At 35.6% G+C, this 14,027-nt stretch overlaps 1 protein-coding gene across 1 annotated transcript; it reads left to right on the top strand.

Annotated features, from left to right (window-relative positions):
- Positions 1-1,117: 1,117 nt before the first annotated feature.
- Positions 1,118-13,908, top strand: LOC112053361 (nucleolar protein 10). Its single transcript, XM_052891174.1, has 18 exons — positions 1,118-1,450; positions 1,862-2,122; positions 2,360-2,500; positions 2,740-2,948; positions 3,311-3,539; positions 3,948-4,074; positions 4,658-4,826; positions 5,473-5,707; positions 5,828-5,953; positions 6,414-6,838; positions 7,905-8,055; positions 8,290-8,364; positions 8,481-8,644; positions 9,535-9,736; positions 10,538-10,713; positions 10,852-11,032; positions 11,875-12,090; positions 13,601-13,908. The coding sequence occupies exons 1-18, from the start codon at positions 1,385-1,387 to the stop codon at positions 13,841-13,843; spliced, it is 3,396 nt and encodes a 1,131-aa protein (XP_052747134.1). The 5' UTR covers positions 1,118-1,384; the 3' UTR covers positions 13,844-13,908.
- Positions 13,909-14,027: the final 119 nt, after the last annotated feature.

The raw sequence follows: 14,027 nt of genomic DNA, 5'->3' as shown, positions 1-14,027 counted from the left end.
TCAAATTCATCATATTATTTTAAAAATTAGAACACTTCTACTTACATGTAATGAAAAAGGCTATTCAGTGGTGTTTTCCTGGGTACCAGGTCACTCAGGCATTCCTGGAAATGAACGTGCTGATCAGCTTGCCAATGAGGCTATTTCATGCGGAGATATGGCAGACTATTGTAACTACGCCTATGATTTGTGTACAGTGACAAAACGTTCCCTTCAGGAGTCCTGGAAAGTGGCTTGGTCAATTTCCAGCCAATCAAAGGGCAAAGCCTTTGCTAGGATACAAAACTTTATTCCGACAAAGCCATGGTTCTCAAGGATAAAATTGAGCAGGAGGGTAACATGTATCTTGACGCGTATGCGTTTGGGCCACGTTTGCTCTCCTGTTCAACTTGCGAAATTTGGAATTGTGAGCAGTGATTTGTGCGAGTGTGGTGAAGTGGGTGACCTTAATCACATATTTTTATCATGTCCAAAATTTAATCGAGAATCATTTTACAAGGACCTTATTCTTTTCCACATCCCACTTCCTACTTCCGTTGACATCCTCTTGTCCTATGATAAACCTTGTATATATAAACTTTTTTCCTCTTTTATCCTAATTAATGATATTAAGTTGTAAATACTTTTAGATGTACAATTTTTTATGTAAATATATGTTTTATAGTATTGAAAATGAATGATTAGTATTTAATTGTAAATATTCAGTATAAGTATTCTATTTTATATTTCCTATCCTTTTCTGATCCTTTCTAAAATTTCCGTACCTTCAAAATTTCGAGTTTTATAATTAAACAAGTTTCCTTGTTTTAAATAACGGAAAAAAAAAAAAAAAAAAAAAAAAAAAAAAAAAAAAAAAAAAAAAAAACTACTTGATACTGGCTCAATCGCTCGACGCGCGGAGCCATAGAACCAAGAAGAAGAAGAAATCGCCCAGGTCCCAAACCAAAGATGAAAGTACTAAGCACCGACAAAGACAAAAACATGTATATTTTTTAATTGTGACCACAGACGTTAAATTAAGTTTTTGACCACAAAACACCATTGACAGTGACAGGACTGTGGCTGACAGTGACATACGAAAACGACATGCTGACAATTGACAAACGAAAACGAAACGAAACGAGGTTTTTGTTTTGAAAGGAAGTACAAAGCCACAAAGTGAGGTTATTTTAAAAATTAATATTAATAAAAACAACATAAATTTATAATTTTATAGAGTAATTAAGAATAACTACTAAGTAACGATAAAAAATTACCTTTTAATAGAATTACTTCTTTAAAAGCACGACTTTTATGAACGCAAGACAAATAACGATGATTTTTTTAAAGGCTTAAAAATTGAATATTTTGAAAATACAATTTGAATAGTTCTGTAACTGTAAATATGCAAGTATCAGAAATAGATAATGTTAAAATTTATAATCTTAGTGCAGGAAAGGCTCTACCAGAAGTAAGTTTAAACATTCTATACCCTACTTTTTTATTTCATATCATTAATACTTAGAGACAAAAATATCCATTGCCTTAAACTAAATAAGGGTTTCACACAATTACTAAAGATTAAGCCTTAATAGCTTTATGAGAACAAGGGCTGGGCTAAATTCTATGACTCGATTTTAAAGTATGTCCTGCCAATATCTAGCATTAAATCCACCACATTGCTTTAATGCAGACAGGTTTATGTGATAATGGTAACTCAAACTACTGAAAATTTCTTGAAAGAATGGAAAATTCTTTTGTTCATAGTCTGATTAAGACCTCAAATCCAAGATCCTCATCATCATAAAATGTTCCTTCTACTTTACTTACTTTCAATCTAGTTTACAGTTTAAGCTAAACCGACAACTTTCTGTTCCTTTAGTGGTTAACAGAAAGAAAGAAACGCACACTCTTGAAGAAAAATGTAGATCTCAGGAGAAGAATTGAACTTATTCAAGAATTTGACATGCCTGGTGTCAGTACTAGTCTGCGGGTTTCTAAGGATGGACAATATATCATGGCCACAGGGATTTATAAACCAAGAATAAAATGCTATGATGTAAACAATTTATCACTTAAATTTGAGAGGTGCCTAGATTCAGAGGTTGTAACATTTGAAATTCTGAGCGATGATTATTCTAAAGTAAGTGGATATTAATTTTAATGTTCTAATATTAACTCGTTTAGTGTAGTACTGACATATTTTGGATTCCACTCATGTAAATTTGACAATAACATGCACAATGTACCTACTGTGATTTTTTTTCTGGGTCTATTGTAGATCAATTTCTGGACCAATCAAATCTTATCTCAACATTTGAATCATATGTAAATGATTTTGATTGTTTGTTTTATTTTTTTGCTATTATATTTCTTTCAGATAGTTTTTTTACAATGTGACCGTTATGTTGAGTTCCATGTGGGACATGGTCGGCATTACCGGCTCAGGGTGCCTCATTTTGGTAGAGATATGAAATACCATCGACCATCAAGTGACCTTATTGTTGTAGGATCCTCAAATGTAAGATAATTTAAATATTCAAATTTATTTATTCAAACTTAAAAATTGAAGTTAAAAATTTGAAATTTTTTTGAGAATGCATGTTAACAGGACTTTATCATGATAACATGCATTTTAAAAAAAATTATATTAATTATCAATTTGCTACAGATTCCCTATAGTTGTGAGTTGTGAATACCATTTTTTGTGCTTTATTGCTGGTTACCTAAAAAGTGCTTATTGTATAATTTGATTTTTAGGAAGTATATAGGTTAAATTTGGAATTAGGTCAATTTTTAGCTCCTTATGTGACAAAAGCAACTGAGATAAACTGTTGCAGTGTAAATGAGGAGCATGGTCTACTTGTGTTTGGCACACAGAGTGGTCACATTGAAGCTTGGGACCCTCGCACTAAGTCTAGACAGGGAATATTAGATTGTGCATTACATTGTTCAGATACAGACTATAAGTGAGTACTCTTCAATATATCTAATACATTTTTTCCAAAAATCCTTGTTTAAAATCCAACAAAGTCTTCTAACAAAGTACCTTATTTTAACAGCACATTGCAAGGCGATGCTTCCCCTCCTATAAGAGAGATGATATGGACCCCACTCTGTCTCAATGCAGATAGGTGGATAGGGTTATAAAGTTTATTTTGTAACCAATGGGGAATGGTGTGACATGCTCTAAGAGGGTCTGGCTGTAACACTGCCAACTTCTAAACTGATAATTTCTTGGAAGAATAAAAAACATTTCATAACCTGACAGATAGCTGATGCAGTTATGCTATTATAAACTTAAAGTAATCTTGATCTTGATATTTTACAGAAACAACAGCGTCCCAGCTATAAGTGCCTTAAAATTCAATGGAGCGTTAGAGATGGGCGTAGGCACATCATCAGGCCACATCCTGATATATGATATAAGATCCAGCAAGCCTCTTCTGGTTAAAGATCACATGAACGAAATTCCTATAAAATGTATAGAATTCCATAAACAGATGAATTATGTTTACTCTATGGATGCTAATGTTGTCAAAATTTGGGATAAATATTCTGTGAGTTAATAATATATTTAAATGATTGATAAATGATAATATTTATTCAATATGATATTTTTTGTTGTGAGTGCCTGATATTAAATAATGAGCAAGTGAAGCAAGATGAAAAATTTTGTGTTGCACAGTCACCAAATTTATCTACATATTACTATTACTTCTGAATCCCTCGTATCACTGAGAATTTATTCTCTGCAATCTTAGAGTACTTTGCTTGCTTGGTATTCAATATATCAATATATAGTGACATCAAAAATTAATTTAGCTGCCTTGCATAAGAAATAACTATCAGGTAGCCACATAAAAAAATATATTGAAAAACTTTCATTAATAAAAATGAAGCCAGATTTAAGCTACCTTTCATATTTGCATTTTACTATTCTGATCTTTATTTTTTGTCTATTACAGGGAAAACAGTACACCAACATAGAATCATCGGTAGATTTCAATGATTTATGTGTGATTCCAAATACAGGGCTAACTATGATGGCAGTGGAGGATCAAAAAATGCAAATTCACTATGTACCATCATTAGGTTGGTGTCTAATCAAATTTGTACTGTACATTATATATTTGCCTTATGACGTTCATAATACTTACTAATATCGTGAATCACGGCAAACTTTCAAGAGTGAAACGAACTGGCACCATACCCATGCTATTTTAAAAACACTATGATTAATTTTGTTTATACTGTTCTAATTTTACAAATCAGTAGATTTTAATTTTGTAATTCACCCTTACATCATTTATTCACTGATAACTATTATTTATTCATATATACTCACGAACGTACCTAAGCGCAAACTATAGAATTATTTTTTGGAACAGCCTGTGTAGCGTCGCAGCAGCGGTTCACTCACACTTTTATGATATTTATTTAACTACCCTTTAATTATTGTTCTTGGTATTTCTTCTCTTTTGTTTGTTAATTATTTTTGTTCTTAAATATTGTATTATGTAATAATAACCAGTGTACTGTGTTTTTTGTTGAATAATAAATAAAAAAATGTTTTACATGGCACAATTTATTATATTTATATATTTTATATTCCATTGAAAGTATTTTAAATGAAATATAATTTAGGTTTTATAACATGTTTGTCTGGTTCCCCAAGGCCCGGCTCCCAGATGGTGCGCCTTCCTCGACAACTTGACTGAGGAGATGGAGAGTTCAGCCTCGCAGACAGTATATGATGACTACAAATTCGTGACCAAACAAGAACTTGAATCTCTCGGCCTGGATCATTTACTTGGCACAAACTTGCTGAGAGCCTACATGCATGGGTAATCTATACTCATAATAAAACTGTAAGAGTTAATTTACACGAGCAGCAACTGCTACCGACGACTGCAGTTGACGGCAGTCAACGGCAATCGACTGCGTTGGAAACTTACTGCTCGTGTAAATGAACCCTAACAGGTCGAATTCTGTACTTTGAAGATATTTTGAAAATTCTAGTTGGGAGGGAATTATAAAATCGATACTGAAGCCTATATTTACATTTTTATTATTATTACTGAAGATTATATATTTTTTTTATTTTTTGTCTGTCTGCTATCTGTCCGTATTTATCTATTTAAATACGGATGTTTATCTATATACATTTAAATGAAACTTGGTACTATTTGAGAAGATAGGACATTTTTTCTAATTTAATTAATAACTAATTTTCAATACCCGGCAATTGAACTATTCTAATAACCACTCCTAACTCAATTTTTACAACTAACTGAAGGGGAAGAGGTTTACCTATTGATCATATTTAAACTGTGGATTTTTTTTTAATATGAGGCAAATATACAAATTTCTTTATTTCAAAAAGGCTCACGTTAGCTAAATTTAATTTTTCTTGGATGGGTAACTCAACATTGATGGAACAATTATATATTGTATCAATGAAAATTCACTTCATGTGTTTTTTTCTTTCAGATATTTTGTGGATGTGCGATTATATAAGAGAGCAAAATCGATCGCTGATCCGTTTGCTTTTGAAGAATACAAAAAACGCAAAATTAGGGAGAAAATTGAACAAGAAAGACCGTCGAGGATCAAAGTTGAAGACAACTTGCCCAAAGTCAACCGAGACTTGGCGTCTCGCCTCTTGGAGACTGACACGCGGAAGAAAAAGCAGTCTGCTAATTTACTTAAAGACGATAGATTTAAGGTACGATATAAAAATATCAATATAATAATTTATAAATGTAACTAAAATAAATTACGTATTTGAATAAATATAGGGAAAATATCTATTTATTTAGTGATTTTAATGTTTTGTTTTTCATAGGCTCTGTTTGAAAACCCCGACTTCGAGGTGGATAAATCGGCCGACGAGTATCGCTTGCTTAATCCTGTACTGTCGCGACTCGACAAGAGCAAAGAGAAGCCAAGAGCGGAGGCACAACATATGGAGGTATGTCATCACAATAATTATTATAATACCTATGAAATTGCCATAAGAATCTATGAAATGTATTTTTTATTTCTATTAATCAAAGTATGATTGCAGACCGGCAATTTCATAATTTTCATACCTATTATCATTGAAATATGGGTGAACTCTAGATGGTACTTTTATATGAGGTATATAAAAGTTGATCCAAGAATTCTGTGTTAGAATAGCAGTTGGGTATTTTTCTTAAAAATAATATTTTTCAGATATTTTTCTTTTTAAATATGATCATTATAACCGATTTCCTCCAATTAATCCTAAAGACTTAATATGATCACCTGTTGGTATTGATTTTGACCCAGTTATAACAAGAAAATTTCAATACAAATTAGTAGTCTCAGAGATTAACGCGTTCAACCAAACAATCTCTTCAGCTTTATAATATTAGTATAGACGTCGTTTTCTTGTCCTTTTGTTGTAGACTGAGGAAGCAGAAGACAAGGATTCCGATCGCGAGTTGTATGAGTCCAGCAGCGACAGTTCTGACGATGAACGGACGTGGGCAAAAGATGTCAAAAAACAACACAAAATCATTCGACGCCAAAAACAAGACGAGGACGAAGATGTTAATGATAATGATGAAAAAGTATACGAATTCAACAAAGCCCCTAGAACTACTAATATTAGAAGTATTGTTCAAGTGAGCAAAAAGAGTTTAGGAGACAGACTAGCTAAAGAAGGCTCGGCTGTGGTGGCTAGCGTAGGTGGAAACAGAGAAATGAAGTTTTCCATGAGAGATAAGAAAAGGCCGTCGGAAATTCAGAAGAAAATGAAAAAGCACCACGAGGAAAGACGACAGATAGTAAGACGAACTGGGTATTTGACTAAAAAGAAACTGCCTAAAATGTAATTTTTTTCAATAAACATGGTTTGTTTATTTTTACTGTTTTATTTCGAAACATCCTATTAGTTGAAAATAATATTTTTTGCAAATAAAATACACAATACATTTTAATTTAATAGGAATAATGGAATACCATAATACATAAAATTATGTATCTCGCTCTACTTTATGTACAAAAACAAACATTTTTTCCGTCCCTTATCTTTTATGCAGGGGTATCGGAGTTCAACGTTAATAACAAACCGTTGGTCAACTATTTAAACATTAATAAAAAATTTTATGTTAGTGATGTATAGTGAAACATACTTTCCGTGATGATTGATGAAAAGCAAATATATATTTCTTGCATTGCTTGTCAAATATTGTAGATAGCCTAAAGTCGCATTTGCATTCAAATAAAATAAATAATGTTGATAAAATTTTCGATATTACTTGCTAAATCACGTTGCTACAAAACCTAGTTTAGGCGCCACGGAGGAGCTCCCTTAAATACATACCTACACATTACACATACCTACCTACCTCTGCTAAATAATCCTTCCTTTTCGCTTCGCCATACTCGGATAGTAATATTAATACCTATTGCTTCTGTTTCCTAAAAAAGCAACAAATATATCGAAACTTAAATGTTTTTATATTTGGTATATAATATTACGATCTGATACGCAATGAAAAATGATGCAAATTGTTCCTGACATCTGCACAGTTCTAGTGTAACATTACTATCGCCAAACAATTGAAAACTTGCAATAAAATGCAGTTCATTGCTATTAGCTTGTATTTAAGTTATTTTAAAATGTTTTGACAGTAGGCAAATATATTCAAAACGTGGGTAATTCCTAAATAGGTACCGTAAAAATATCCATCAATGGATAACAGTTGCTCACGCGAACATTGCACGAGAGAATAGAAAAATGCAAAACTGCCATGGATCATTCAGTAGTTGTAAGTGATTTATTCTCTACTCAGTCAGTTGTTATTCTTGAATTACCGCCTATAAATAAAATAAAACGTTTAGACATATTGAAGAGTTATCTATTTTATATTATATGCTCTTTGCTAATTACGTAAAGATATGAGCAATAAAGTGGCTAATGAGCTTTTATTTCAATGCATAGCTAGTGATCTTCTGGATAGCCATGCACTAGGCAACGACAAGCTGTGTGTGCCAGCTATGGAGAGATCCACTAGATCTAGTCTTGACGTCAATAGTGTTGAAGTGAGTGTCTTCTGTTTATTCAAGCTTATTGTAGTGTTATCTGCGTATGAGTACGTTGTCAGATACACATTAAAGCCATGGTACTTTGTTGATTTTATATTAATTTCTGCTTTGCCATTATAAAATTCCATTTTACGTGTGCCTACCTATCTGCAGTGATTTTATTTATAATTAGGATTTATGCTTAGCTGCTTAACGATTTTTTTATTATGCAGTAATTATTACTGTCTACAGATCGGTGAAATAACGGAATCGCCTGATACTGAGTATATGAGCACATCTGCTATTTTGCACTATTGCAAATCAAAGGTAATAAAAACTCAATAGGATTTCAGGACTCAATAGGAACTCAAATGATTGATTATTTGGATTTCAGTTTTTTTAGCAAATTACTATATTATTTAATGTCTCTTTTTGTATTGCAGATTTTACTTCCGTATTTAAAACTTCTTACTATAATGGGATTGAGGCCAGTGGTGGATGCGTCCAATTCATCGAAATACGCAATATGTTTTTCACATTTTCACTCTGCTCAGGTAGCAGTATTTATGTTTCTCGGATATATTCTCCAATACATGGCATGTTTCAGGTAATAATATCGAATTCATTATACACCAACGAATAAGCAATGATAATTTTATACTATAGATCAGTTACGTCCCTACAAAAGTGATCCGAATAGGCTACAAAATTGAGCGCATACGTGCACAATTTTGTCTTTAATTCCATTATTTATTTATATGTAGTAGGTATATGAAGTTTTTACACTTCCTGAACACACAATATATTAGGTATTATTTGTGTAAATGACGTTCGTTGTTGACCACAACTAACATTCAGATGTGGAAATTTCCTCTTTTGAGCGCCTATGACCTAGTAACACATCAAACAGTATTTAACATTATTGCACATAGGTCATTCATCAATCATTATTTTATCATCAACATATACCTATCCATTTGTTTTAATCTAGGCAACAATTAATTTAATTTATTTTGGTGATGGACATTTAGTGGCAAATGTGAAATTCTAAGGTTCGGTTAGTAAGTTCTAGGTAGTAGGAACTACTTCTACTAGATATATGCATAGGGTATGGGTACCTACATTACTGGTAGGCTACTACGTGTTTAGTAGTAGGCTTATTACCAAACACGTGATTATCAATCCGTATTCGGCTCACAGCTGAGCACGAGTTTCCTCTCAGAATGAGAGGGTTAGGCCAATAGTCCTAGTGGGCCAATGCGGATTGGCAGACTTCACATACCCGGAGAATTAAGAAAATTCTCAGGTATGCAGGTTTCCTTACGATGGTTTTCTTCACTTTATGAGACACGTGATATTTAATTTCTTAAAATGCACATAACTGAAAAGCTGCATGCCCCGGACCGAATTCGAATCTACATCTTCTGGAATCGGAGGCAGAGGTCATATTTGGGCAATCACGGCTGATGGGTAGTACCTATGTAATTTTATTTTCAGACGAGACAGAGGCTTTTGTTATAAACTAGTCCCCATGGCGCTCATGTCGTCAGTAGAATACGACGCCTACAAGGAAGTGTGTTACGGTAACGTCGCCTTCACATACATCGGGCCCAGTGTACTGCATTTTGCAGGGTTTTTGTACGCGTTGTATCTCTTCAGAATATCTGACAATGAACAGTTACAAAATCTTATGGAAAGAGTAAGTATGTTGTTATTTAAATATGTTCCTCACCCCTGTACGTGCTGCACTAGGTAGTGGCCCTGCTTTCTACATTCAAGACAGTGGGTTCTATTACCACAACAGCGAATACGCGAATAAGCGAACATATTTGCGGAATAAGCATGGGTATTATTTAGTGTCTGGGTAGGATGCTTATACATTTTATAAGTATAAAGTATTTATATGTAGTATATTAAAATATATTAGCTATCTTAGTAACTGTTACATAGGCAGTGGGCGTGTACAAGGTTTATAATTAGGGTAGGCATTATTCGTACAAATTGTACAAAATGAGAAGTGCACGCTATTGAACATACCTAACTTACTTTGGGGCTAGATTGTAAAGGTGTACCTATTGTCCAAATATATTTGGCTTCGCTTTGACTTCTGTATAGGTACTTGTTTCCCTACCCCTACCGTACCCCTACCAAACCCTAATCCTACCTTACCCTACTGCTACCCTACCTCTAGTCTACCCCTGCCGTACTTTTTTCCTACCCTAAAGAAAAAAATACCCTACCCCTTTTTTAAGAACCTATTATTACGAATTGTTTGTATGGGAGCATAGAAAAGTGTTGTTATTAGACCTTTTTTTTAATTTCTCGCAATAAGAACCATCCTCGTACTTCAAGGAATATTTAAAAAAAAAAGAATTAGCGAAATCGGTTCAGCCGTTCACGAGATTTTTGCTTAAGAACAAATTCAAGATTCATATTTATTTTATAGATTGCTATTTATAAAAATAAGATTTATATTCTTCTAAAGTGAATTAATTTGCAGGTATTCCTGTTATCTTCATACACGCCCCAAGGTACGCCCACAGCAAAACCCAAACGTTTGCTACGGACGCTCTGGCTCTTCATCATTCTGAGCGTTCTGTGGATGTGTATATCTTTAGTGTCCGTCAATCTGATGTTGGCCAAAGGGACGATTATTTTCAGATGGATGGAATCGTGGTACGTAATTTATGCGTTTTGTTTTCTATATTCTGAGAATTGTTCAACTTATAGGCCACTTACCACTTAGATATTACACCTGGTAGGTACCTATCTATATGTTTCTACTACTTCTGTACTAGCTCTTGTATTGTACAGTTCGGACGGCACGTTGCTGGGGCTGAAGATTCTCCTCATAGTGTGCACGTTGATCCACGACATGGTGCAGGCCACCGTCATCTCCAGCTATTGTCTGCAGGCGCAACTCCTGCAGGCACACCTCATGTTTCTGAAGGAACGTCTTCTGAATAGAACTATTACACCATTGAATTGGATGAGGGTGAGTAAATTCCCGTATCTACATGTTTGAGGGTTGCCATTTTTTAGGCCTCTCTATAACACGTTAAAGTTTAATAAAAATCGCATGAATGTAGGTATCATCTCGGTAATACTTTAATGTTTATTTGTGTACCTACTTATAGTGAACAGGCTGCGATGCTAATACAGGACCTGTAGACTATAATAATTTATTCCCGTATTCCCACGAGAACGGGAAATACGGGGTTAAATTAATATACGGGGGAAGCCGCAAGACGTCCGCTAGGTTTAGGTATAAACAACTGACAATTGACAAGCTAAAATTTAATTTAACTCCCGTTTTTAGTTATGCGTATATGTTTATATGGATTACAAAACTCATAATTTATTAGGCATAGGTAAATGATTTTACCAACTATGAGCCTTATTAGAAGGCTCAAACTCAAAGACACTCAGCGGGCGATGGAGATGATAATGAGAAGAGATGGTTTCTCACGCATAGAAACTCCAAGCATAGCTCGCTATGAGTTTTTTTGTGTGATCGAATCAGAAATAAGGAGATCCGCAGACGAACCAAAGTCACTGACATAGCACAGCGAGTCGCGAAGCTGAAGTAGCAATGGGTAGGCACATAGTTCGAAGAGCCGATGCACGTCGGGATCCCAAGGTGCTACACCGGAAAGCGCAGTGTTGGTCGACCTCCCACTAGGTGCACCGAAGACATCAAGTGGGTTGCAGGGAGCCGCTGGACGCTGGCGGCTCGAGACCGTTTTGTTTGGATGTCCATGCAAGAGCGCCCATGTCCAGCAGTGGACGTCCATCGGCTGATAATGATGATGAATGATGATGATGAAATGATTTTAGGAAATAGCCGAATTCCGAAAGCTGCTGAAATATCTAAACAACGACTTGGCACCGGCCGTCTGTTTGTTTACAATCGTCAACATATCCTGGGCGGTGTCGGGCATCATGTGGCTCCTGAACCTGGACAAAGTGGACAGCGGCACGGAACCCATCGCAACCCTCAGTGTTCTCAATCAACTGCTTTGGATATCAGCAGTCTTGGTTCCCTTCATTCAGGTTAGTTTGAGCATAGTCTTTCTGCTTTCGGATATAAGAAAGGACAGGAAAAAAGGTAAAGTGAAGGAGATTCTCTGTCTGCCAAAAATGGACTCTGCACCCGTACGACATGAACCCAAAAACATTGTTTAAGGTCATTGTATTAGAAATGGCAGAGCTCGACTAAGTGGCGTAGCGTGCTTTAGATATGTATCAAAATTAGTTGAGGGGCCCAAAGGAAGAGTAAAGATTTCTAACAAAACAAACAACAATGCTCGCTTAAAATAAATTTGACAGTGACAGAAATAACTATGTAGAATGTTTCCAACTTTTGGGCGCACGCTTAACCGGGGAAGAAAACTGTTTTTTTTTGCTTTTGTCATTTCTGAAGTAAAAGCTCTGCGTTTTTTCCCCGGGAAGCATCAGATTAAGTGAGATTGCGGAGTACATTTTTGCTTTCACACGTTGGGGCCCCTGTAGTCCGGAAGCCCCGTATAATTGATACGGCTGATACGGCAGTAGCTACGCCCCTGGGTCGACTCATGCTATAAACTAGGTATTTAAAGATTGTTTTTGAGGTCATTGTTGAACGTGATCTTGTAACTATTACAAAATAAGTAGGAACATTGTGCAGGAAGTATTTAAATCAGATATGGTTTCCGCTTTCAAACATATGGTATGGCGATAAAATGTCCTAATTTAAGTTCCGTTCATTATTGCGTGGGATATATCTGTTCGTTACAAATAAAATTAATAATAATTATTCCGTAACAACCCAGAGTTGGGAAGTTGTTGGTGTTATACCCGCGCCTCGTAGAGCACGTTAATCCGTCGGTTCCAATCATTACCAACAGCTTTCTGTAACTCGCTAGTGCGAGTTCGAATTCACCTCAATCTTTCTCATTCTATAGTATCGTGTTATAAAAACATCATCTCTGAATAGCCCTGCTAATAATAGTCGGTAGCACTATAACCTTAAGCCTGCCAAACCGCATTGCAGCGTGGAGGGTCTAAACTTCACATCCCCTCCCCTATATGGAGGGAGGCCTAACCCTGAAATGGGCTGTTAAAATAGCCTGATAGAAGCCTCAATAACTTAACGGTAAAGGGGCAGGACTCATCACCGAGAGGTGGTGCTTCGATCCTCACTCGCTGGACTATTGAGCTAAGTTATCGCTATGACTATCATCGCTATCGCTATGGCTATAGATATCGCTATCCGATGCCATTCCAAAAATAATCGTCGCGACACCACACTGCGAAATTTTGAAAAAAAATTCAATTGCGAAATAGTAAGACGAAACGAAAATAACTGGCTTGCTTTCTATGAGAGAGAGAGAGAGACAGACAGAGAAACACGCGCACGCCGCACGGCTTACAGCTATAGTAAAAAGTGTCGTTACAACTTTTTGGGCTTAATTTTTTCCGTCTAGCCCCTTTTCGCAACGTGCGATAAGGAACTTCGTTCCAAATAGGCATGCCAATTAATATTATTTTGAAAAAAAATATGATATTCCAACAAACTTTTCAGGCCGCTCGTCTATCAAAGGAGTGCCGCCACACGCAGTCGGTGGGGCACGAGCTGTGCGCGCGGCCCTTCCTGCACCAGGACACGGCGCAGGAGGACATCAACACCGTGCTGGCCTTCGCCACCTCGCTGCGCCTGCGCGCCAAGCTGTTCCACTGCCCCGTGGCAGGCCGGTACCTCTGTCTGCTCACCACCCTCACGCTCATCGTGCTCTTCGCGTTAGGGATGTGCCATTATTTGCAATAATTTTAATAAAAAATAATAATTTAGTCTATGCTATTTTTTGTAAATAGAATTTTTATGAAAGCGTATTTTTATTTTATTTAAAAATTGAATTTTTGGTTTAGTAGTAGAATTATCTTGTCCTTAAACTGTCTCGTTGGGGCAGTGGTTAGTCTATGTGGCTTCGGATCACGAGTTCCTAGGTTTG

Source organism: Bicyclus anynana, chromosome 3 (assembly GCF_947172395.1).
Source record: "Bicyclus anynana chromosome 3, ilBicAnyn1.1, whole genome shotgun sequence".
Taxonomy (NCBI): Eukaryota; Metazoa; Arthropoda; class Insecta; order Lepidoptera; family Nymphalidae; genus Bicyclus; species Bicyclus anynana.
Note: the sequence above shows the minus strand (reverse complement) of the source record. Positions and strands in the feature narration are given on the sequence as shown.

Coding starts and splice junctions, on each gene's coding strand:
- LOC112053361 (XM_052891174.1), top strand. CDS start 1,385: ATGCAAGTATCAGAAATAGATAATGTTAAAATTTATAATCTTAGTGCA. Junction 3,540..3,947: donor AAATTTGGGATAAATATTCT/GTGAGTTAATAA, acceptor TGTCTATTACAG/GGAAAACAGTACACCAACAT. Junction 8,365..8,480: donor TGCACTATTGCAAATCAAAG/GTAATAAAAACT, acceptor TTTGTATTGCAG/ATTTTACTTCCGTATTTAAA.